Source organism: Aquarana catesbeiana, linkage group LG11 (assembly GCF_042186555.1).
Source record: "Aquarana catesbeiana isolate 2022-GZ linkage group LG11, ASM4218655v1, whole genome shotgun sequence".
Classification (NCBI taxonomy): domain Eukaryota; kingdom Metazoa; phylum Chordata; class Amphibia; order Anura; family Ranidae; genus Aquarana; species Aquarana catesbeiana.
Window position 1 is genome coordinate 55,414,082 of NC_133334.1, and position 23,516 is coordinate 55,437,597.

General features: G+C 44.1%; 1 protein-coding gene across 2 annotated transcripts in view; it reads left to right on the forward strand.

Annotated features, from left to right (window-relative positions):
- LOC141112051 (ovochymase-2-like) overlaps positions 1-23,516 on the forward strand; it is a 202,047-nt gene that overhangs the window by 31,608 nt on the left and 146,923 nt on the right. For both annotated transcript variants that reach the window (XR_012236517.1, XM_073604441.1), the window contains exons 3-4: positions 16,935-17,032; positions 19,693-19,784. Coding sequence is in view for 1 of the 2 variants with exons in the window: in XM_073604441.1 (XP_073460542.1) it covers positions 17,030-17,032; positions 19,693-19,784 (95 nt within the window). In the remaining variant the exon portion in view is untranslated. The remainder of the gene's footprint in view (positions 1-16,934; positions 17,033-19,692; positions 19,785-23,516) is intronic.

Consider the following 23,516-nt stretch of genomic DNA (forward strand, 5'->3'; position numbering starts at 1 on the left):
ATGTGTTTGAGATCCTCTCGGAACTGAGAGTCTGGAGCCGGATTGGGGGTTAAATCAGTGGGTGGCCTTGCTGCCTGCTGTCGGGCTTCCCACTCAGATGCTTCTTCATCATTAACATATCCAGCCTGGGAATGTGATGCTCCCGTATTGGGGAAGACAGGTGTGTGGTATGAACCATCTTGGTCTAAAACAGGGAGGGCTGGGTACAGGCTGTTTAAGCTTACTGGGTGTACCAAGATGGCCGCCGGCAGGAAGTGCACTGGACTGGGTAGAAAGTGAAGGCATGGGTGCACTAAGATGGCCGCCGGGCTGAGTTGTCACAGTGGGTTGTGCTTGGGTGGTGAGAAAGGAGTGGTTGTTAGACGGAGGGCAGTGCTGTCCCTCCCCTCCTTTGTTTAAAGTTCCAACATATCATCAGCTATACATACATAATACAATCGCCATCTTTCTTAACTTCCTTTATCCAATTTTCTTTATCACACAGGATTTTTCTCCCTGTTTCTTCTGCAACATAACTTTCGTCACTTCTTTCAACTTTGTTAACTATTTCAACATCTTCTTCTCTCCTTCTTTACAATATCACTTTCATTACAATATCACTTTCTGTTTCTCGGCTAACGGCTTGAGAGGGGAATACATACAACCAAGGAGTTAATATTTTTCTCAGCGTTCTTATCAGCAAATTCCTTCGGTGTGGGCACATAAGACTAATGTACAGTTAATCTCAGAACAAGAACAAACACATCAGGGGTAGTGAGGAGCTACGGCCCGCGACCCAACAGATCCTTCGGGTAGCCTCCTTCTCTGACTTTCACCAGTCCCCACCCCCTCTCATGTATAGCAAACAATAGACCACAGATACACTCAGGACAGGACATTACACCTGCCACTCTCTGAACCGTAAAGCCTCAGCAGGCTAAGATAACCGTAAGGGCAGACCACCCTGCAAAAAATAAACCCGTTTATAGACGTTTTTTCTACAGCTCTACACCAAGAGGCCGACAACTCTTCTTGGGGTGAGTCCTCTGTAACGCTTTCAGACTGCAAAGCCAGCAGCTGAGATAACCCTCAAAGGTTCCTTGAACCTAGAGTACACCCGTCTATAAACGACTGCTACAAGGAAACTATCTCATCCCAGAGGCCGACAGCTCGTCTGGAGATGAGACCATACATTCACGCATGTAGCACTTTTAGACTGCTGAGTTTCGTAGCCCAAACAATGGCAGACAGTGAACAAATACAGTCAGCAGAAACCCATCGGCAGGTTCGTTAAAACAACCTCAGGCGAGGAAATACCTGCCTCTAAAACAGTCTCAGCATACCGACAGAATCCAGCCGTCAACCGAAAGATAAGAGAGTCGTACAGTGGTAAGAATATCAATCAACTCACCGGTACTGTTAGGGCTGCGCAAACCCCACTCTCATTAATCAGTTAACGCCCGAATGCTTGTCGCGGTATAACTTCGACCGTAGCCTGAGATCCCGGGTTTCGGCACCATCTGTTAAGGAAATGATTAAGAGCTCCAATCGAGCTCAAGGTTATCTGCTGCTGTCTCTAATTTGAAAAGTGTTGATATGCATGCATATAAAAGTAAACACACTGAGACACGCTCAGTTTCGTTACTGTTACACTTCTAATTTATTCAAGGCGGTGTTAATGTTTTATACACACAAATACGTCATTGCTATGTCAGTCTAATAGGTACATCTCATTGGTTAAGATAGAAAAGAAGATGGATAATTTTCATAACGAGGTTTGGCTCTCTCTGGTCTTATCTCCAGTTCCGCATTCTTCTGTGTGTGGGAGGTAGGGGGTACACGCCATTTTGAGAAAATATAGGAACAGAGCAAATCTGTATACTTATATAATGAGTAAGGAGAAAAATATGTATGCACATAAGAAAATAGACATTTTCAGATTACTATTATTATTATCTACATCACATTCCTTCACACTATCATGGTACAGTAAAAGCAATACAAGTTTGAATGATATAAAAGAAATAAAAATTACAGAGGATTTTATTAAAGCCAAAAAACAAATCATCATTTACAGATAAAAACATGGTAGCGGTACACATATATCATCAGTGGCGGGATTAACCCCAGAAGGGGAGAATTACAATAAGACAATAGATCACAGATGTCATTTTCCTCGACTAGTTTCGCAGACAATGGCTGATTCATCGGGAGGGTATCTGTGATTAGATCGAAAGGACAATATAATAGTCAAAAGGCATAGAAGTAAGAGCTTGTAATATAGCATCATATCTACTATCAATACACCCCCTGTTTCACTTCACTTTTATTCACCTTTTTACATTCTCACCAATGTTTCTCACTTACAATCAATACACTTCCTGTTTCACTTCATTTTTATTTATCTATTCTTTTATTTACTTTACACTCTCACCAATGTTCCTCACTCACTTTTCAATGTTTTTCTATCACGTGTTCAAATGTACACTCCGCACATTTCCACCATTATTCCATCACTCTTCCCTTTTTGTCAACCTCACATCCATCCTCACCTTTTTATTCACCCTCTCACTGGTTTACAATTTTGACTTGGTAAGCCTATAGCATATCCATTCCTTTTACCTCATTTACCCAGATTACGGTTGTCATAATTTGTGGCTCCCCCGAGTCGCTGCGGGAGACCACCCTTTGGTGGTGGCGCCCTGCGCTTGGTGGCTGTTGGAACATGGGTAAGCAGCTCTGCTCCTTCCCCTTTTGCATCCCTATTAGTATCCCTTTTAATTATGATGCTATATTACAAGCTCTTACTTCTATGCCTTTTGACTATTATATTGTCCTATCGATCCAATCACAGATACCCTCCCGATGAAGCAGCTATTGTCCGCGAAACTAGTCGAGGATAATGACATCTGTGATCTATTGTCTTATTGTAATTCTCCCCTTCTGGGGTTAATCCCGCCACTGATGATATATGTGTACCGCTACCATGTTTTTATCTGTAAATAATTTGTTTTTTGGCATCAATAAAATCCTCTGTAATTTTTATATCTGTTATATCATTCAAACTTGTATTGCTTTTACTGTACCGTGACAGTCCAATTGCCCCCTATTCCTGTGGCAGCCTAGTTGGGGATTGGCTACCAATTTTGCTATTCATTGATTTCTGGATGATGGTACAAGCTTCTACCAATCCCTACCTTGGTAATACTCCTTAGAGGTCACACTCCTTTTCACTTTAAACTGAGAGCGGTCTGTCAAATTCAACCTTGTATGAAAAATGTGGGTTGGAGAATGGACGCTTGAATCTGACTGGCTGTTGTGAGGTGATCTTGGTAGTCCATTGTCATGGTTATGCAATAGAGTTTGTTTGTCGGATGTGTTCATCTCCAAAGACCAGCTGTCTCTCACCTGACTGCTTTTATTAACTCTCCTCCAGCACGGCTCCACCCCAGCTCCTATCAGAGAACTCTATATTAACCTCTGCACTGCAGGTCAGCCCTGCTGATCAACCTTTGTGTGTTTGGCTTCCTGTTCCTGCCTGCCGTGTGCTCTACGTTTATTTCTGTTACCGACCTTGGTGTGTTCTATACTATTCCTGTCTGCTCGTGACCCTGACCTTTGGCATGTCCCCGACTATCCCTGTTTGCCTGTGACCCTGAACCTTGGCGTGTACTCTGTTGTCCTTGTCTGCTTGTGGCCCTGACCTTGGCTTATTCCTTACTATCTCTATCCTTCTGTTGCCTACTGTGGGTGTGAGCTGGGGGACCCTGGGGGACCCTGGGGTTCGCGACCTGGAGCCAGTTGCAGCCCAGTCCATCCTCACCACTAGAGGCTCTGGTGAACACCTGCTGGCTCTTAGACTCTGCGCCCAGTGAATCCTAAGCTCTAACCCCGGTGGGATCCGTGTTGGTGTTCCAGCGGCCCTGCCTTCCTTATACCCGGACTCCCATCCGCAGCAGTCAGCCGTAGGGTCCACTGCCTTGCGGTGCACTCCTGATCCCAATGGTGTGCATCTGTCACCTAGCCTCAAGGTGACCTGACATCCATATTTTAAGAACTTTGACAAGCAAGGCCACTCTTTGCATTTTAATTGAATGCTTCATTTTAAGTAACTTCAATAAACCCAACAAGAGATCTGGAACACAATTTTTTTTTTTTTTAACTGCACCCACATGACATTATTATTTTCCAATTAGGAATCTGAACTGGTGGTTTAGTGTTTGATTTTTTTTTTTAACTCATTCCCAGAATGCTTTGTGGTTGCAGTTGATCCTCTCCTTCTGGCTGGGGACTCATTGAGGAGTGTTCCTGGGAAAGTCTGCCTTCGAAGTATAATATATTACCATTTCTAAGATATCTGTCTGGCGGAGGTCCAGAGCGGTCAGATATCGCAGCACCCGGTGAATTAGTGGCACTATTATTTAGGCGTGAGAACATTAAATATTCCTGTTTAGATAATTCCCTAATGGACATTTCAATAATATATTAAAATCTCACACAGAACTCAGATTTTTGTTCTATTATCAAACCAAGCTAGGCACTACCTGAGGAGAAGGTGACTATACTGTATATTTTCACTTGGCTTCTGTCATTGTTTAAAACAGGGATCTCCAAACTACCATCTGCAGGCCACATCCCGCCTGCTACAAGATTTAATCTGGCATGCAGCTAGGGTCAGTGACATATGCTCAATGTGTACATATTGTGGATTTAGGTCAGCAGAATCTTCTTTTGGTCTCCACTTCTACCTCACAACCCCCCACCCCCATCACCCCCTACAGTCTCAATCACAGGTTCTACCCGATACATTGTCATCATTGGTTGTTGGGACTGCTGCATCCTAGCAACCAATGATGTGCTTGCCCCAGTATTCACAGGAGGACAGAACTTCCTCTGTCCAGACCGGCTTCTGCTCCCTGTTCCTGCCTTGTTGCTACAACCATGTTGTGAGCATTACATTTATAATGGAGACTATGATGGGGACCCTGATGTGTGTGTGTGTGTGGGGGGGGGGGGGGGGTGACTGTAATGGGGACTCCTTATGTAAGGGGGCACTGATGTAAAGGGACTCTGATGGGAACTCTGATGTAAGGGGGGGCTCTGATGGAGACCCTGATTTAAGACTTGAGAGTACTCATGAATTTATCAAATTGTGTGTTGTTTTTTTTTTGTCTGCAAATATTTATAATATTTACGATGTAGTCCTCGTATTAAAAGGTTTGGAAAACCCAGGTTTAACTGAAAAGTTTGGGATTATAAAAAAAGTAAATACCTTCATACTCAACTCTATGCTGTAGCATTGGTGTGAAGCTGCAGCTTTCCCATGTTGGTTCTAAGCTCGAGAACTGAGCAATAACATGACCTCTGATCACGCAGTTCTTGATCAGCTCTGAGTGGAGAGTGGTAAAAATCAGTCACCGCTCTCTGCTTTGCTCCTGTAGTGCTCACTGGAGCACTTGGCAGGGAGGGGCAGGTGCCACTGGCTCTGATTCTCAGCCATGCACTGAGAGGTGGAGCCATCTGTCAGTCAGGCAGCCGGGTAGATCCTGACATTATTGTTGGAATCCTTCCAGATCCTGGAGTGGCTCTTTGACGTCAGTTGAGAACAGGCAATATCTCACAGGGCTCATCCCCACCCCACAACCCGTCTGTTTATGTGAGCCACGGGGTGGGGATTAGCCCTGAGAGCTATTGCCCGCTCTCAGCTGATGTCAAAGAGCTGCACTAGGAATGACCCCGCCCACAGCTTGTTGGAGTTTGGCTGGAAATGAGTTTGGAGGATGCCCAAACTCACCTTTACTAACTAGCTATGCACTTATGTAGGAAACTGCTGCCCTCTACTGTTAGCTGCTAATATCACAGTATTCTGTATAATTATGTGTTAGCACTTGCTTTCACTGGGAGGCTGGCTTTGAAGCCCAGAAGGAGGAAGTGGAGAGAGAGAGAAGGTCTCAGCCACGTGTCCTGTCTATGCTGCAAACTCTGGGCCAGAAGAAGACTATTATGCAAGTATTCCTATGTTCTAATAGTTTAACTGCAGCTGCCCATAATTTTTTGAGTGTGTAACTGAATCCTTGTGACAGAGTGCTCCTGTCCTATTGTTGTTATCTCACATGTACAGTGTCAGTTAGCTGAGTCTGTGGTTCTGTATGTATGTAGTAGTTACCTTGTATATTAGTACATACAGAAGGTAAGCAATGTCCCTTTTGCCAACTTTTTATTATTTTTTAATAACTTAGGCTTTACATAGACAAGGCAAAAGGAAGAAGCCTTTCTGATTGGCTGCAGCCTGACAGGAAGAGAAAGGTGCTGCTCTGATTGGCTGCACCATGACTGAGAGACAGATAGCCAGACTGGGCAGGGACTATCCATGTAGCTGATTATATTAATCAGCAGGTGAGAGTGGCTAACACCTATACCACTTAGTCCTGTGCAGGAACAAGGTAAGAACAGAGCACATGTTTGTGGGACTACAAGAACCAGAACAGTTTGCATATTAGAGCTGTGGAACTACTAGTAAAATATTGGCCAGCCTGCTGGTCCGCAGGACTACAAGTAACAGCTTGCCTGCTGCTTTGTGGAACCACAAGTAATAGATCAGTAGAAGCTTTTACTGCTGATCTGCGACAAAAGAAAAACGTGCAGGGGGTAGAATGGTGGGTAGTATGTGCAGGAGATAGATTTAAGGGGTATGAACGTGGCAGCATTTGCAGAAGAGAAAGTATGACAGTGAGCAGTATATGAAGGAGAGAAGTGTGGAGAATATAAGAATATAACAGTGGACAGTATGTGCAGAAGAGGCGTGCAGAGAAATATATATACACATACACAGTATCTCACAAAAGTGATTACACCCCTCACATTTTTGTAAATATTTTATTCTATCTTTTAATGTGACGACACTGAAGAAATGCTTCAATGTAAAGCAGTGAGTGTACAGCTTGTATAACAGTGTAAATTTGCTGTCCCATCAAAATAACTCAACACACAGCCATTAATGTCTAAACCGCTGGCAACAAAAGTGAGTACACCCCTAAGTGAAAATGTACAATTTGGGCCCAATTAGAAATTTTTCTTTTTTTTTTTTTTTTTTATTCTTTTTTTTTTCTTTTTTTTTTTTCCACATCAGCGAAAACCACTAGAGGGCAGAATCAGATTAACGTTCATTAACTGTCGCCTTCACCAGTTCACATCATTGTGGTATATGTTTTCCTCTTTGGTTTTATACTTTTTCTTAGTTAATTTTGGTATAAAACACACATACCCAAAACATACAATTTTACATACAATATTTAAATTATTGACTAGTAAGCACCCCCGTGACTAAATTTTTCCTCCCCGGTGTCATGAGACTCGTTAGTGTTACAAGGTCTCACGTGTGAAGGAACAGGTGTGTTAAATTTGGTGTTATCACTCTCACATTCTCATACTGATCACTGGAAGCTCAACATGGCACCCTTATGGCAAAGAACTCTCTGAGGATCTGAAAAAAAGAATTGTTGCTCTTCATAAAGATGGCCTAGGCTATAAGAAGATTGCCGAGACCCTGAAACTGAGCTGCAGTACGGTGGCCAAGACTATACAGCGGTTTAACAGGACAGGTTACACTCAGAACAGACCTCGCCATGGTCGACCAAAGAAGTTGAGTGCATGTGCTCAGCATCATATCCAGAGGTTGTCTTTGGGAAATAGACAAATGAGTGCTGCCAACATTGCTGCAGAGGTTGAAGGGGGGGGGGTCAGCCTGTCAGTGCTCAGACCATACGCCGCACACAGCATCAAATAGGTCTGCATAGCTGTCGTCCCAACAGGTACAAAGACAAGTGTATCTTGCCTACAGTCAAGCATGGTGGTGGGAGTGTCATAGTCTGGGGCTGCATGAGTGCTGCCGGCACTGGGGAGCTACAGTTCATTGAGAGAACCATGAATGCCAACATGTACTGTGACATACTGAAGCAGAGCATGATCCCCTCTCTTCAGAGACTGGGCTCCAGGGCAGTATCCCAACATAACGACCCCAAACACACCTCCAAGACGACCACTGCCTTACTAAAAAAGCTGAGGGTAAAGGTGATGGACTGACCAAGCATGTCTCCAGACCTAAACCCTATTGAGCATCTGTGGGGCATCCTCAAACGGAAGGTGGAGGAGCGGAAGGTCTCTAACATCCACCAGCTCTGTGAGGTCATCATGGAGGAGTGGAAGAGGACTCCAGTGGCAACCTGGTTAACTCTGGTGAACTCCATGCCCAAGAGGGTTAAAGCAGTGCTGGAAAATAATGGTGGCCACACAAAATATTGACACTTTGGGCCCAATTTGGACATTTTCACTTAGGGGTGTACTCACTTTTGTTGCCAGCGGTTTACATCTTAATGGCTGTGTGTTGAGTTATTTTGAGGGGACAGCAAATTTACACTGTTATACAAGCTGTACACTCACTACTTTACATTGTAGCAAAGTGTCATTTCTTCAGTGTTGTCACATGAAAATATATAATAAAAGATTTCCAAAAATGTGAGGGGTGTACTCACTTTTGTGACATACTGTGTGTGTGTGTATATATATGTGTGTATATATATGTGTGTATATATATATATATATATATATATATATATATATATATATATTATACATACACTATATTACCAAGTATTGGACACCTGCCTTTACACACACATGAACTTTAATGACATCCCAGTCTTAGTCCATAGGGTTCAATATTGAGTTGTCTCACCCTTTGCAGCTATAACTCTTCTGGGAAGGCTGTCCACGAGGTTTAGGAGTGTGTCTATGGGAATGTTTGACCATTCTTCCAGAAGTACATTTATGAGGACAGGCACTGATTTGGACGAGAAAGCCTGGCGTGCAGTCTCTACTCTAATTCATCAAAAGATGTTCTACCGGGTTGCAGTCAAGACTCTGTGCAGGCCAGTCAAGTTCCTCCACCCCAAATTCGCTCATCCATGTCTTTATGGAATGGACCCTGCTTTGTGCTTTGTGCACTGGTGCGCAGTCATGTTGGAACAGGAAGGGGCTGTCCCCAAATGTTCCCACAAAGTTGGGAGCATGAAATTGTCCAAAATATCTTGGTATGCTGACGCCTTAAGAGTTCCATTCACTGGAACTAAGGGGCAAACTCAACCCCTGAAAAACAACCCCACACCCTAATCGCCCCTCCACCAAATTATTTGGAACAGTGCACAAAGCAAGGTCCATTAAGACATGGATGAGTGAGTTTGGGGTGGAGGAACTTGACTGGCCTGCACAAAGTCCTGACCTCAACCTTTGGGATGAATTAAAGCGGAGACTGCGAACCAGGCCTTCTCGTCCAACATCAGTGCATGACCTCACAAATGCACTTCTGGAAGAATGGTCAAGCATTCCCATAGACACACTCCTAAACCTTGTGGACAGCCTTCCCAGAAGAGTTGAAACTGTTATAATTGCAAAGGGTGGGTTAATGTGAGTGTAAAGGCAGGGGTCCCAATACTTTTTTTAATATTGTGTATGTATGTATATATATGTGTGTATATATATATATATATGCACACACACACACACACACACAATATCTCACAAAAGTGAGTACACCCCTCACATTTTTGTAAATATTTTATCTTTTCATGTGACAACACTGAAGAAATTATACTTTTCTACAATGTAAAGTAGTGAGTGTACAGCTTGTATAACAGTGTAAATTTGCTGTCATCTCAAAATAACTCAACACACAGCCATTAAACCACTGGCAACAAAAGTGAGTACACCCCTAAGTGAAAATGTCCAAATTGGGCACAATTAGCAATTTTCTCTCCCTGGTGTCATGTGACTCGTTAGTGTTACAAGGTCTCAGGTGTGAATGGGGAGCAGAAGACTGCTAAGACCCTGAAACTGAGCTACAGCACAGTGGCCAAGACCATACAGCGGTTTAACAGGTTCCACTCAGAACCTCGCCATGGTTGACCAAAGAAGTTGAGTGCACGTGCTCAGCATCCTATCCAGAGGTTATCTTTGGGAAATGGACGTATGAGTGCTGCCAGCATTGCTGCAGAGGTTGAAGGGGTGGGGGGGGGGGTCAGCCTGTCAGTTCTCAGACCATACGCCACACACTGCATCTAATTGGTCTGCATGGCTGTCATCCCAGAAGGAAGCCTCTTCTAAAGATGATGCACAAGAAAGCCCACAAATAGTTTGCTGAAGACAAGCAAAATAAGGACATGGATTACTGGAACCATGTCCTGTGGTCTGATGAGACCAAGATAAACTTATTTGGTTCAAATGGTGTCAAGCGCGTGTGGCGGCAACCAGGTGAGGAGTACAAAGACAAGTGTGTCTTGCCTACAGTCAAGCATGGTGGTGGAAGTGTCATGGTCTAGGGCTGCATAAGTGCTGCCGGCACTGGGGAGCTACAGTTCATTGAGGGAACCATGAATGTCAACATGTACTGTGACATACTGAAGCAGAGAATGATCCCCCCTACCTTCGGAGACTGGGCCGCAGGGCAGTATTCCAACATAACGAACCCGAACACACCTCCAAGATGACCACTGCCTTGCTAAAGAAGCTGGGGGTAAAGGTGATGGACTGGCCAAGCATGTCTCCAGACCCAAACCCTATTGAGCATCTGTGGGGCATCCTCAAACAGAAGGTGGAGGAGCGCAAGGTCTCTTTCATCCACCAGCTCCGTGATGTCATCATGGAGAAGTGGAAGAGGATTCCATTGACAGCCTGTGAAGCTCTGGTAAACGCAATGCCCAAGGGGGTTAAGGCAGTGCTGGAAAATAATGGTGGCCATTATTGAGTTCATGTGTTTCTGTGAAGGGTACAACACAGTAGTGTATTTAGGTTTTGTGCTGCCCTAAGCCTGACTAAACTCGTGCACCCCCCAATTGAAATATGACCCACCCCTTCCTGTTAAGGCCACACCCCTTGCCGTTTAAGACCCGCCCTGAAATTTTCAAGTGGGGACACTAGTCCTGAGGGCCTAGGGCCTGGGGGGGGGGGGAAGGGGCAATGGATTACCTTAATTTACATAGATTTCCTCTCACTTCCTGTTTGGCTATGGGGCAGGAAGTGAAGGGAAATCTCTGCAATGGGACAGTAAAAAATAAACTGACGGGGGCTATAACCCTACCTTATTCTATCCAAAATGAAAAAAAAATGTTGGCTTTAGTTCTACTTTAAACACAAATTTCTGATAATTTTATGGAGAGGACTAAGAAGATATAACCATGCCAATGGTGCAGTAGAAAACATTTAGCACAGTGAGGAAGGTTTGTGGTCCAGGATGATAGGACAGTCAAAATTAGAAGCGCCCCCCCGCACAGTTGCAGAATGTCGGCCACCCGCATACCGGAAGCAGTGCGGCTGCTTTATGGGGGCTCTAGACTAATCTGCCTCTCAGCCCAGTCTGCCCCATAAGACTGGCGCTACACTAACAGTGTAGCGCAAGCCGGCGGGGGCTCTGTCCGTGCTGCCCCCCTGCAAAGTGCTGCCCTAGGCCTGGGCCTTGTCGGCCTAGGCCAGGATACAGCATTGGTACAACATAAAGTATATAAAGATATATTTAACATTTATAGGCTTCCAACCATGTGGCTGCAGTTTGAGGAAGCTCCTTTTCTGTTCCAGCATAAGACCCCATATACACTATTAGATTTTCTGCAGATTTTTGTCTTCAGATTTACCAAAACCATGTAGTGCAAGGGCATGCCTGATTGCATACAAATTGAAAGACTTAATGCCGCGTACACACGATCGGACATTCCGACAACAAAACCGTCGATTTATTTCAGACAAACTTGTCTTGCATACACACGGTCGCACAAATGTTGTCGGAAATTCCGCATGTCAAGAACGCGGTGACGTACAATACGTACCACGAGCCAAGAAAAATGAAGTTGAATAGCCAGTGCAGCTCTTCTTCTTGATTCTGAGCATGCGTGGACTTTTGTGCGTCGGAATTTCGTTGTCGGAAAATTTGAGATTCGGCTCTCAAACATTTGTTGTCGGAAATTCCGACAGCAAATGTCCAATGGAGTCTACACAAGGTCGGAATTTCCGACAACAAGCTCACAACGAACACTTGTTGGAAATTCCGACCGTGTGTACGCACCATTAAGGTTTGACCTCATATTATATGGTTTTGCTAAATCTATAGACAAAAAACTGCAGAAAATCTAATAGTGTGTATGGGGTCTTACTGTGCCCCTGTGCACAAAGCCAGCTTGATAAAGACCTTTTTGGATGAGCTTGGTATGAAGTATCTTAAGTGGCCTGCACAGAGCTCTGACCTCAACACTACTGAACACCTTGGGGATGTATTGGAATGCTGATTATGAGCCAGGTGTTCTCATTCCAAAATCAATATCTGACATGACAAAGACTTATTTGGCAAAATTGGCACAAAGCCCCACAGACGCATTAAAAAAATTGTGGAAAACTCGTATTTGGGTATGGCTCTTGGGCTACCAAAGTGTGGGTATCTTAGACTCTTAATTGTAACCAAAATATACACATCATTATAGAAATACTGACAGCAGGCTTCAGTGAGGATAACTTGCTCAACTATCCTTTTAGGCTGGGTTCACACTGCTGTACGGAGCGGCTCACAACAGGGGTCCATTACGTCCCTGTTCACCGTTTCAGGTCTGATTTCGGTGTGAATTTTTGGCTGAATTCGGACCGGAGATGGACCAGAAGACGCACATGACACCTGTGCAATTCGCTCTGCAGCTGTTCCTGAGCTGTGTGAACACAGACTCCTGATATGCGAATTGGATGCGGAGAAAGCTGCATCCAATTTAAAATAGTGTGAACCCAGCCTTAATGACCTGACATACAAAATCTCTTAGGCCCCTTTCAGACGGGTTGTCCAATCAGGTCCGCTTGTCAGTTTTTCAGGTGGACCTGATCAGACCCTGCATTGTCCTCTGTCTGCTGACACCCGACGTCATCTGATCCCATCCTGTCCACCAAAAACAAACAGATGGTGGGCCCATTTTCCATCCGTCCGGCGGATTGGATGTCATCAGAAGGAAATCCATCCAATTGCCCCATAGTGAAGAGCGGCACTGTGTCCATATCCACTCTGCATAGCAGAGCAGACAATTACCTGTCATCCACCTGCTCAGTGGGGATCAACAGAGATCCCCTGCTGAGCAAGCTGATTCCATATAGCGAAGGCGCCTGTGTGAAGGGGGCCTTATGACGTAATAAAAGCACACACCTTAGGGCTTTTTCACACCATACATACATGGGAACTGATGGAAAAAAACAAGCAGATTTCACTTGCAGAGACATTAGTTTACATCAGCTTACATCGGTATTCATACATGTATCAGTGAGTTTTTATGTATATTGACATCAGTTTTCATGAGCGTCAGTTATGTGTCTTGTTCACACAAATGTTGATGTCATGTCAGGTTTTTTTTCCCATGCAGATATAGCACCCTGAAGTCTAAGCAGGGTTGCCCCTAAATTTACCTGCCAGTTATAGTTGCCTTGGCCAATTGTTGGGAATCAATTGATTTCACTCTGGGTCTGGAGTTGCTGCACTTCTCTCTTCTGTCACTGGGTGGCCGGGTACCTGGTGACATTGAATGAGACAAGGGCAATGCAGGGACGGATTGGGAGTATATGGGGTGTCTCAGCTGATGGGCAGGGGTGTTCTTGGGCCCCTTGGCCTGCTGGGGGAGCCTATGTATTTGGGTGGAGTCGGGTGATCGGGGTTTTGTGCCACCTGGATGGCTGTCTGGGTGGACTTGTGTTGTGTTGCCCAGGCTGGTAGGCCGGAGTTTGGGCCTATCCCAGGCACATCTGGCTGCTAGGTTGTCTGAGGGCCTATTTAGAAGCAAGGGAGCAGTGTTGGATTGGGATTGCAGCTTGCAGTCCAACCAGAAGTGATGGTTCTGCCAGCCAGAGAACCTGTCATGGTCAGAGGTAGAGGGGAAGCTGTTACCACTAAGGGACCAACCACCTTGTTACCAGGGACCACAGAGAGTAGCTGAAGCAAGTACCGGAGCAGTATTCTCACCAACCGGGGATGGTGAAGAATCGGGAAACTTCAGCAGGTGCCAAGCCAGGGACCCAGCTAGTGGGGTGACGCTTGAGGAGTATCTGGAGTGCCAAGCCAGGTACCAGCAGGGAAGCGGAGGCGATGCTTGAGGAAGATACTAAAGTGAGAAGATTAGAAGAGCTCACAGGATTCAGTGGCAGTGAATCGGCAAGTCTAGTGAGAGAGACTGGGAGCTCATTGGGCTGAGATTCTACAAGAAGTGATTGTATAAAAGTAAAGAAGTTTGTTACAGTTTGTGTTAGGAACTGTTCTAAGACTGCTGCCATAGGAGACAGCGCTCCTACACATGCACATGGGGTGCCTTGCTGGGTGCCTTTCCCTGCATGGCTGTCTACCTGTAGAAGTCTCGATGTCTGCCAATTGACATTGCAACTTCCTACGGGTGTCCTGGTCCTAAACTCTCTCTCCCACAGTTCTGTTCAAGAGAAAATAAATCCCTTTGCATTCAAGAAGTGTCTGGCGCCCATGAATCTACTTTACATTACACCTACTATGCCTTGCAACCCACTCTATACAGAAGGATGTCATCTGTCTCTGGCTCTGGAAGTTCTCGTTAGACTAAAGGAGGCCGGAACTTTGCTACACAGAGAACTGCATACAGGTTGCAGATTCCTGCGCATAAAAAATCCACACATGATACTAGTATTGTGGTGTGAACAGGGCACATAGGGAACAATTGTTTTTGTTTTTTTTTTGTGCCTTTGCAGAACGCGTGTAGACAACTGACGTCTCTGCACCATAGTGTAAACAAGGCCTTATTCTTTTAAAAAGAAACCATCCCCTTAAACAAAGCTTTGTGCCAGCCTTGTTTGTCTCATCAAGAATTATTTTATAGCTTTATCTTATTTTTTAATTATGCTTGAATACTTTTCTCAATTACAAATAAATTGCAGTCGGAATATAAGGCCACGTTGCTGCAAAGATACAATGGTTGGCTTCACCAGAATAATGTCAATGATCAACGAGATTAATTCATCAAAGCGGGATCTCCCACGAGGCCCAAGGTGCTCTTATAAACCTGCTGCCAGCTTGCTCCTGTTTAGTTAGATGGGAGAACATGGGAACAATTGGAACATTTCTGTGTACAGTCGTTTTCATTTTAAAAGTGTACTTTACTATTGGAGGAGGACAATATGACTATGACAGTAACGACAGACGTAAGTATATATTTGTAGCACAGAAAGACAGGCAAGTCTACAGATATTAGAACATGTTTATGCAGCGAGTATCAAGTTGTTGGGAGATGGTGTTAATACATTATAAATGTTTTGATCTGTTAGAATAACTTGATCTCAGTGTAGATAACCTTTTATAGAGGTCCAAGCAAAGACTTAATATGGAGCATTTCTGTATAATAGGTACTTTTTTTATAACATGAATTTTGTATTAAGTATTTTAGATAGTGAGTACAAACAGCGCCTATGGGTGAAACAAAACATATCCATAATTAAAAAGGAAAGTAGTACATGAAATTAAGATATATATAAAGGAGAAGTGCAGCACAAAAAGATAATAAGAATGACAACAATAATAAATAGTAATCCTTATCCATCCTTAAAATCCAAGGTTTCCAGGCTCTCTCAAAGATTAAGTACAGTAAAACCTTGGATTGCGAGCATAATTCGTTCCAGAAACATGCTTGTAATCATAGCACTTGTATATCAAAGCATTTTTTTTACAGGGTATAAAAGAGAAGAGAGGTACCTCTAAGTGTAGCAATAAGTTGCTAAATGTTGTACCTTCATTAAATGTAACCTCATTGCTACACTTAGAGGCTCCTCTCTTCTTTTTTATACTCAGTTGTGACATGATGCTACTCTTATATCAAGACATTGCTTGTATATCAAGGCAAAATTTATTAAAACATTTTGCTTGTCTTGCAAAACGCTCTCAAACCAAGTTACTCTCAAACCAAAGTTTTACTGTGTCTATCTTGTCTGATAGCTAGCAGTTTTCCATAAAGATAAGTGGTACTGACCAACTCAATTGTTTCTGAAGGATTGGGAGCCAATTGTCATTTCCAGTATCTAGTAATCATTAGTCTAAGCTAATAAGATATGAGTAATGACTGTATGTAAGTGCAAGGTATAGTTGTCTATTTCTAAGGTTAAAATCGCCAAAGCTGGGTATAATAGGTCATTTTTAAAGTATGTGTAAGCCCAGCCCCTGAGGTCTCAAATAAGCTTTAGCCAAAAGTTTATTTTTTAAAGTGGACCTAAAGAGGGTCAGCCTTATCCTCGGTGCAAACCAAATCAGCTGTAAATGCCTTGAAGTACGCATTCTGCAAGGGTTCATTTTGCTAAGATATCCATTCTGAAACCACCATATTTTTGGGAGTGAAAGCAGGCGTGGAAGGGAAATATCTGATGATGTTAAAAGTCCTAATTGGCTTCCATAAGGCTAAATGAGCAGAGATTGTGTAGGTTGTTGTGTGGGTTCTGTCATGTGTGCCAAAATGTTTTTAATCAAGAATTATATGCTAAAGGTACATTTTTACTGATTTGCTTTGTCACATAACACTATGCTAATGAATTTCTGTAAGACAGACACATTTTAGAATTTAAGTATAGGTCTGCCCTACGGAGGCAGTGCAGTACTTTACAGAAATATCTAAAACTCCTTCTAAGTCATGGGTTCTCAACATGTGGCCCTCCAGCTGTTGCAGAACTACAAGTCCCATGAGGCATTGTAAACCACTGACAGTTACAAGCATGACTCCTAAAGGCAGAGGCATGGTGAGACTTGTAGTTCAACAACAGCTGGAGGGCCATAGATTGAGCACCCATGTTCTAAGGGGTATAATTTAAATGGGCATCCAAGGCAGGAGATGGGTTGGCTTTTTTCTCAAAGATACTCTCTAAACCTCCATCAAATGTCAATTTAGCTGCCAGGTGCGGAGAGCGACCTTCAGTAAATGACTACAAACTTCTCTCAAGAATTGTCGGTGGGTCGACAGCAAAGGAAAATGATTACCCCTGGATGGTGAGTTCATATTCTGTGCTGTAAATGTATTCTTAAAGGCTAACTTCACTTAAAAGTAATATTTTATTCTTGGGTTGGCACCAGGAAGTTAATTTTTGCGGAAACCAGTGATGAGCTATATCTGCCACAATGAAAATGTCACTCTTTTGCAGCTGGATTCTTAAGTTATTATACAGTACATTGTGGAAAATCTACTTTGGAAAGAGTGATAACAACAATGGCTTTATAATGGCAATGGCAGTTGGGAAGAGAAAGTTCAAGCTGGAAAATCTTGGCACTGGATTGCCCAAGAGTTAACAGGGGCCAATATGATTGAGTTTGTAAGATAACTATAACGTTTGGAGTGGGTTTGGTAAAGTTTTAAAGTAAGGGCTCATTTACACTTGCTTCGGCTTCAACACACATTAACAGCTAGTTTACACTTGCTTCAAAACAAGGCTTTGGACAGGCTTTGTTAAAGCTATCTGATAGCTGGTCGAAGCTTCGGTCAATAAATAAAATGGTTAGCTTACAGTCCTGTTTTGTCCATACTGCTTGGCAAACATTTAAAGCATATATGGCCAGATTAGGACTAAAGTAACAACTCAATCTACCCTTGCATATTTGTTCCAATGCAGTGCTTCTGAAAGAATAGGACACCATGATAGCAGAACAACTGGACATTTTAGGAGGGTTCAGCAATGGCAGCCTTCATGTTCTTTAAGCACAGGTTTATTTTAACCACATGAGTCTTGGGTTTTTTCATCCCTAAATCCCCTTGAGTCGCAGAGTGTTTTATGGTTCCAACAATGTCTCGGTTCCTCATACTGTACCTTTTAGCATTTCTAGTCTGCTCTAGCATGTTATACATTTTTGTCATTTTTTAGGACATATAGGTAGGCTTTAACCACTTGCCTACTGGGACATTCACCCCCTTCCTGCACAGGCCAATTTTCAGCTTTCAGCGCTGTCACACTTTGAATGAAAAACTGTACCCAAACAAAATTTTTAGCATTTTTTTGAGACAGATAGAGCTTTGTTTTGGTGATATTAAATCACCACTGGGTTTTTTATTTTTTGCTAAACAAATGGAAAAAAGTTTGAAAAAAAAATAAGAGTTTTACTTAGTTTCTGTTGTAAAATTTTGTAAACAAGTAATTTTTCTCCTTCACTGATGTGCGCTGATAGGCTGCACTGTTAGACTGCACTGATGGTCACTGATGAGGCGACACTGATGAGGCCGCATTGATAGGCGGAAATGATGGGCACTGATAGGCGGCACTGATAGGCGGCACTGATAGGCGGCACTGATAGGCGGCACTGATAGGCGGCACTGATAGGCGGCACTGATAGGCAGCACTGATAGGCAGCACTGATAGGCAGCACTGATAAGCCTCACTGATGGGCACTGATAGGCAACATTGATGGGCACTGGCTGACAGCACTAATTGGCAGCAGGGGTGGGCACTGTTGGGGCTGCACTGATTATCAAGGTGCTGTCAGCGTGAGGAGAGGAATGCCGATAACAGGCAAATCCAGGTTAACCTTGTGATTAGGCACAGATGATCACGTGGTAAAGAGCCTCTGTGTTTGGCTCTTTACCCCAATCTGTGATCAGCTGTGTCCTAAGAACACAGTGATCACAGATCCCTGTCAATGCGTGCCGCAGCTATCATTGGAGGACATCCATAGATACCCTCCCGGAAATGTGCGACCGCACTGTAGTCATCTTTCGGCTATAGCGTGGTTGTGAAGAGGTTTATTGGTAGCAAACTTTGGATATATATTTTTTATTTCCTTAGTTTTTATTTTTGCCAACACTATGTTTATGCAATTTGGACAACCCCATATATTTACTCGAAATATATTTAACAAAGTCTGCTGATTAAAATTATAGTTGAGCTTTACCATTCCACTACAATACATAAAAGCTGCAAGTGAACATATGCATTATACTTTCAGAGAGGTTTATTCCCCTTTTAATGCTTGGAACGCATGCAGGGCCAAAAATTGGTTTGGGTAAATTGTTCGCATAGCATTAAAGCGGAACTTCACTCTCCCAATCAAGATTAACTATTTTAATCCTTATGCTGTTAACTTTAGTAAATTTACTTGTTATAAACCTTTTTAAATTACACTTCTTCAGTTACTTCCTGGTTTCCTGGCGTAGGCGAATGATGTCATACATCCCAGGAGTCTTCAGGTGGGGAGGAGGGGTTTTCTCAGCTAAGTACACTCTCCTACCTGCCTGTGCTAAGGGCAGATGGATTCCAAGTAGTAAATGCTACAAGAGTCATCTGCCCCCACTAAAGATGGTCGTGGCCATAAACGCTAGGGGGTGTTTTTACTGAGTGATTTCTCAGTAAATTAAAACATACAGACATAGATGGGTGAGGGAATATGCTTTAAATACTAAAAAATAATTAGCTTTTTTGGTTTGTGGTGCTCAGATGTTGTGTAGTTCTGCTTAAACAGAAGATTGAGTCATGTTATTGAGAGCACAAATTGGCGCAATGATGAATTTTTCACAGGTTCTGATTTGATTGTGTGTTTTGCTTTTTACTTTGAGTGACATTGACATATCTATTTTGAACCTACAGTATGTAACTATATAAAAAGTACAGGTGTCTATGAATTCTAATTTTTTTAAATCTTTTTTAATTGCAATTAATCTTGCTCAGGTATCCATAAGACGAAAATCACAACATGTTTGCGGAGGAACCATTGTTAGCGACAAGCATGTTGTTACAGCTGCTCACTGCATAGCTGACAAGTAAGACTATATATCTTCTTTGTACTTATATAGATAAGATTGTTGCATGTGTACTTAGTACTGCCTGATTGCTTCTATGTGCAGTGTTGCCAACCGTCAGTATTTTTACTGGCAGCCAGTAAAAAATGGGTACTTTTCTCCTGCCAGTAAATGCCAGTGAGAGGAAAAGGTTGCCAGTAAAAAATATGGCTGTGACGCTCGACTCGGAACTGCGCATGTGCAGCTCAGGCCTGGAGCTGTCCAAGATCATCCAAGTGCCTGCTAAAGTGTGTTCAGGGGCGGGTCTGGTTGAGGCAGTGTTCTGAGCATGTCATGTGATGTCATGGTGCAAGGGAGCAGAGCGCCCAGAGCCTCATGTGCAGGTCTGCAGGACGGGATTAAGGCAAGCCAGGAGCGGGACTGTCAGTGCTGTTTGGACTGGAGGGGACTGAAGGGACCATCTGGCATGGAGAGAGATTGTCACTGTGACTTAGGAGGGGACATGTCATGACAGTGATCTGTGCTGCTGCACACTGCTGTCAGTATCACTGTGAGAGTCAATTTCATGTATGCATCACCCATTCTAATTTCTTGCTTTTTGCCTTAATATCTACCTTAAATCACGTTGCTAATTGCATATTGTACTTATTTGTAGCCTAAATACTGGAATTTGTACTTAAAACTGTAATTTTGTAACTTTTGGAACTGCCAGTAAAAACTTGGCTGTGCCAGTAAATTTTGGGTATCATGTCAGTAAATTTCAATCTGGTAGGTTGGCAACACTGTCTATGTGGCAGTGAAGGTAGCAACACCCCTTTGACCCCCTCTTATGCTTAGATGTCCTGGGCCCCCACAAAATTCAGATGGGCCCCCGCCATCCAAAAATATTCTCAAGTTGGAGAGCAGTGAGAGTTTGCTCAATTGTCCAATCGCCGCCTAAGCAGGGGCGGATCCGGGGGGGGGGCAACAGGGCAATTGCCCCCTCCGAGATTGTGGGTGAGTGGGTGGGCAGGGCAGGCATCGCTGTGGGTGAGAGAGCCGGCGGGCGGCTCCACAGCTGAGAGCACGGACGGCTCCATTACGTGAACAGCTGTGTGCGGCTCAGTGACAGTTTGTGAGCGGCTGCAGTGCTGGCCAATCAGGGAGCCGGCGGGCGGCTCCACAGCTGAGAGCACGGGCGGCTCCATTACGTGAACAGCTGTGTGCGGCTCAGTGACAGTTTGTGAGCGGCTGCTGGCCAATTAGGGAGCCGGCGGGCGGGGGAGCAGAGAGATAACATCATCTCTCACCGCCCAGCGCCGCCCTGCATCCCTGCAGTTCCGCCCACACTGTTGAATGTACAGGCAGCCGCGGCAGCAGAGAGATTACATCATCTCTCTGCTGCCCCCCCTGGGGCGGGATGCAGCGCTGACACATCCGCTCAGGATGAGCCATGTGTTCGCTCTGCTCCCATCGCTCTCCCAGTGGCAGCAGCCAGCCCATTCCTCCCTGCCCAGCACTGATGACAGGGGGTCACCAGTTAAATAAGCCTGACTCTGACTGGGACACAGCAGACAATTATAGCAGGCAAGTGACAATCCGCAACCTGTGGCATGGGACGTGGCAAGTGACAATCTGCAACTTGTGGCATGGGACGTGGCAAGTGACAATCCGCAACGTGTGGCATGGGACGTGGCAAGTGACAATCCGCAACATGTGGCATGGGACGTGGCAAGTGACAATCTGCAACGTGTGGCATGGGACGCAGCAAGTGACAATCTGCAACGTGTGGCATGGGACGTGGTAATTGACAATCCGCAACGTGTGGCATGGGACGTGGCAAGTGACAATCCGCAACGTGTGGCATGTGACAATCTGCAACGTGCGGCATGGGACGTGGCAAGTGACAATCCGCAATGTGTGGCATGGGACGTGGCATGTGACAATCTGCAACGTGTGGCATGGGACGTGGCAAGTGACAATCCGCAACATGTGGCATGGGACGTGGCAAGTGACAATCCGCAACGTGTGGCATGGGACGTGGCAAGTGACAATCCGCAACATGTGGCATGGGACGTGGCAAGTGACAATCCGCAACGTGTGGCATGGGACGTGGCAAGTGACAATCCGCATCTAGTGACAGGTGACGTGGCAAGTGACAATCCCCAACGTGTGGCAGATAACAGTGGCAAGTGACACGCTCGGGGCTCCCACTGATTCTATGGTGAGTTGAACCATTTCATTTTTTATAACCATGTAATAATAGTAATAATGCGCTTCAATCATCCTGACACCATAACAACCATGGTGCCGTGATGATTGAAGCGCTAACACCAGCCATTTCCCCGTTAAATTTACCCCAAAAAAAACGTATTTTCTGGCAGTGCCCCTCCCGAGACTAGGCTCTGGATCCGCCCTTGCGCCTAAGATTTCCTAGGACATCTAAAAACATTCCCAGACTAGAAAGCATTGAGAGTTCTGTCAAATTATTCACTTCTGCCCCCTCCTAAATCCACCCCCACCCCCCATGTTTCCCAGGCTCACCTGAATTTCATGTTGTTAAGGAAATGATTAAGAGCTCCAATCGAGCTCAAGGTTATCTGCTGCTGTCTCTAATTTGAAAGTGTTGATATGCATGCATATAAAAGTAAACACTCTGAGACACACTCAGCTCCGTTACTTCTTACACTTCTAATTTATTCAAGGCGGTGCTAATGATTTATACACACAAATACGTCATTGCTATGTTAGTCTAATAGGTACATCTCATTGGTTAAGATAGAAAAAGAAAATGGAGAATCTTCATAACGAGGTCTGGCTGTCCTTGGTTTTATCTTCAGTTCCGCGTTCTTCTGATGTGTGGGATGCAGGGGGTACCCGCCATCTTGAGAAAATATAGGAACAGAGCAAACCTGTATACTTATATAATGAGTAAGGAGAAAAATATGTATGCACATAAGAAAATAGACATTTTCAGATTACTATTATTATTATTATTATTTACATCACATTCCTTCACAATGTGAGCCCAAGCCTTGTAGAGAGGTGGGAAATTGCAGCAGCACTGTAGTGATGTAGCAGCCAGCTGCTGGAACCATTACTCACAGTAGGGATGAAGGTATTCCAGACAACCAAAAGTGTTAGTTGCTGAAGGTTCTTAAAGAGTATGTAAACCCAACATTTCGTATTTATGATATGTGCCTGCTGTAATATGAAAAATTATCTTGTTCTCTTTGTATTGCTTCTTTTGTGTGAAATCCCTTATGTTCCTGTCAGCCCCTCTGCTTTCCTATTAAAAACTGACTACACTAGCCTTGAAAGCACAGCATGGTCAGTTCTTTAGCTGTGCTAAGAACTGTGTGTGCGCTCCTCCAGTAAACAGACTTCTGCTGACAATCCCCCACCCCCTGTAAAGCCATTCACTGGAAAGGTCCACGTGCTGCTGTTTCTCCTCTCCTAGCTCACTGAGCTCCTTTTGCAGCTGTGAACAGAGGGTATGTGGTCACTTATAAAACAAAAAAGGGGGAGAAAAGGTATTTATCATGCTTTTATATCTATACACCAATATTTTGCCTTTCATTTCTATTTTAAACTGAATAGGTAGTTTTACAAGGTGAGGATTTATAACCACTTTAAACTGTTGTAGCTCTGAAAGACCGTGAAGTCTGCACTTACCAGGAGAGGGACTAATGAGTATTATCTGGGCTTGAGTTGACATTCTTTGGGCTTGTGTTGGTGGCTTCAGTTTGAAACACTTATCTGACCAGCAGTTGA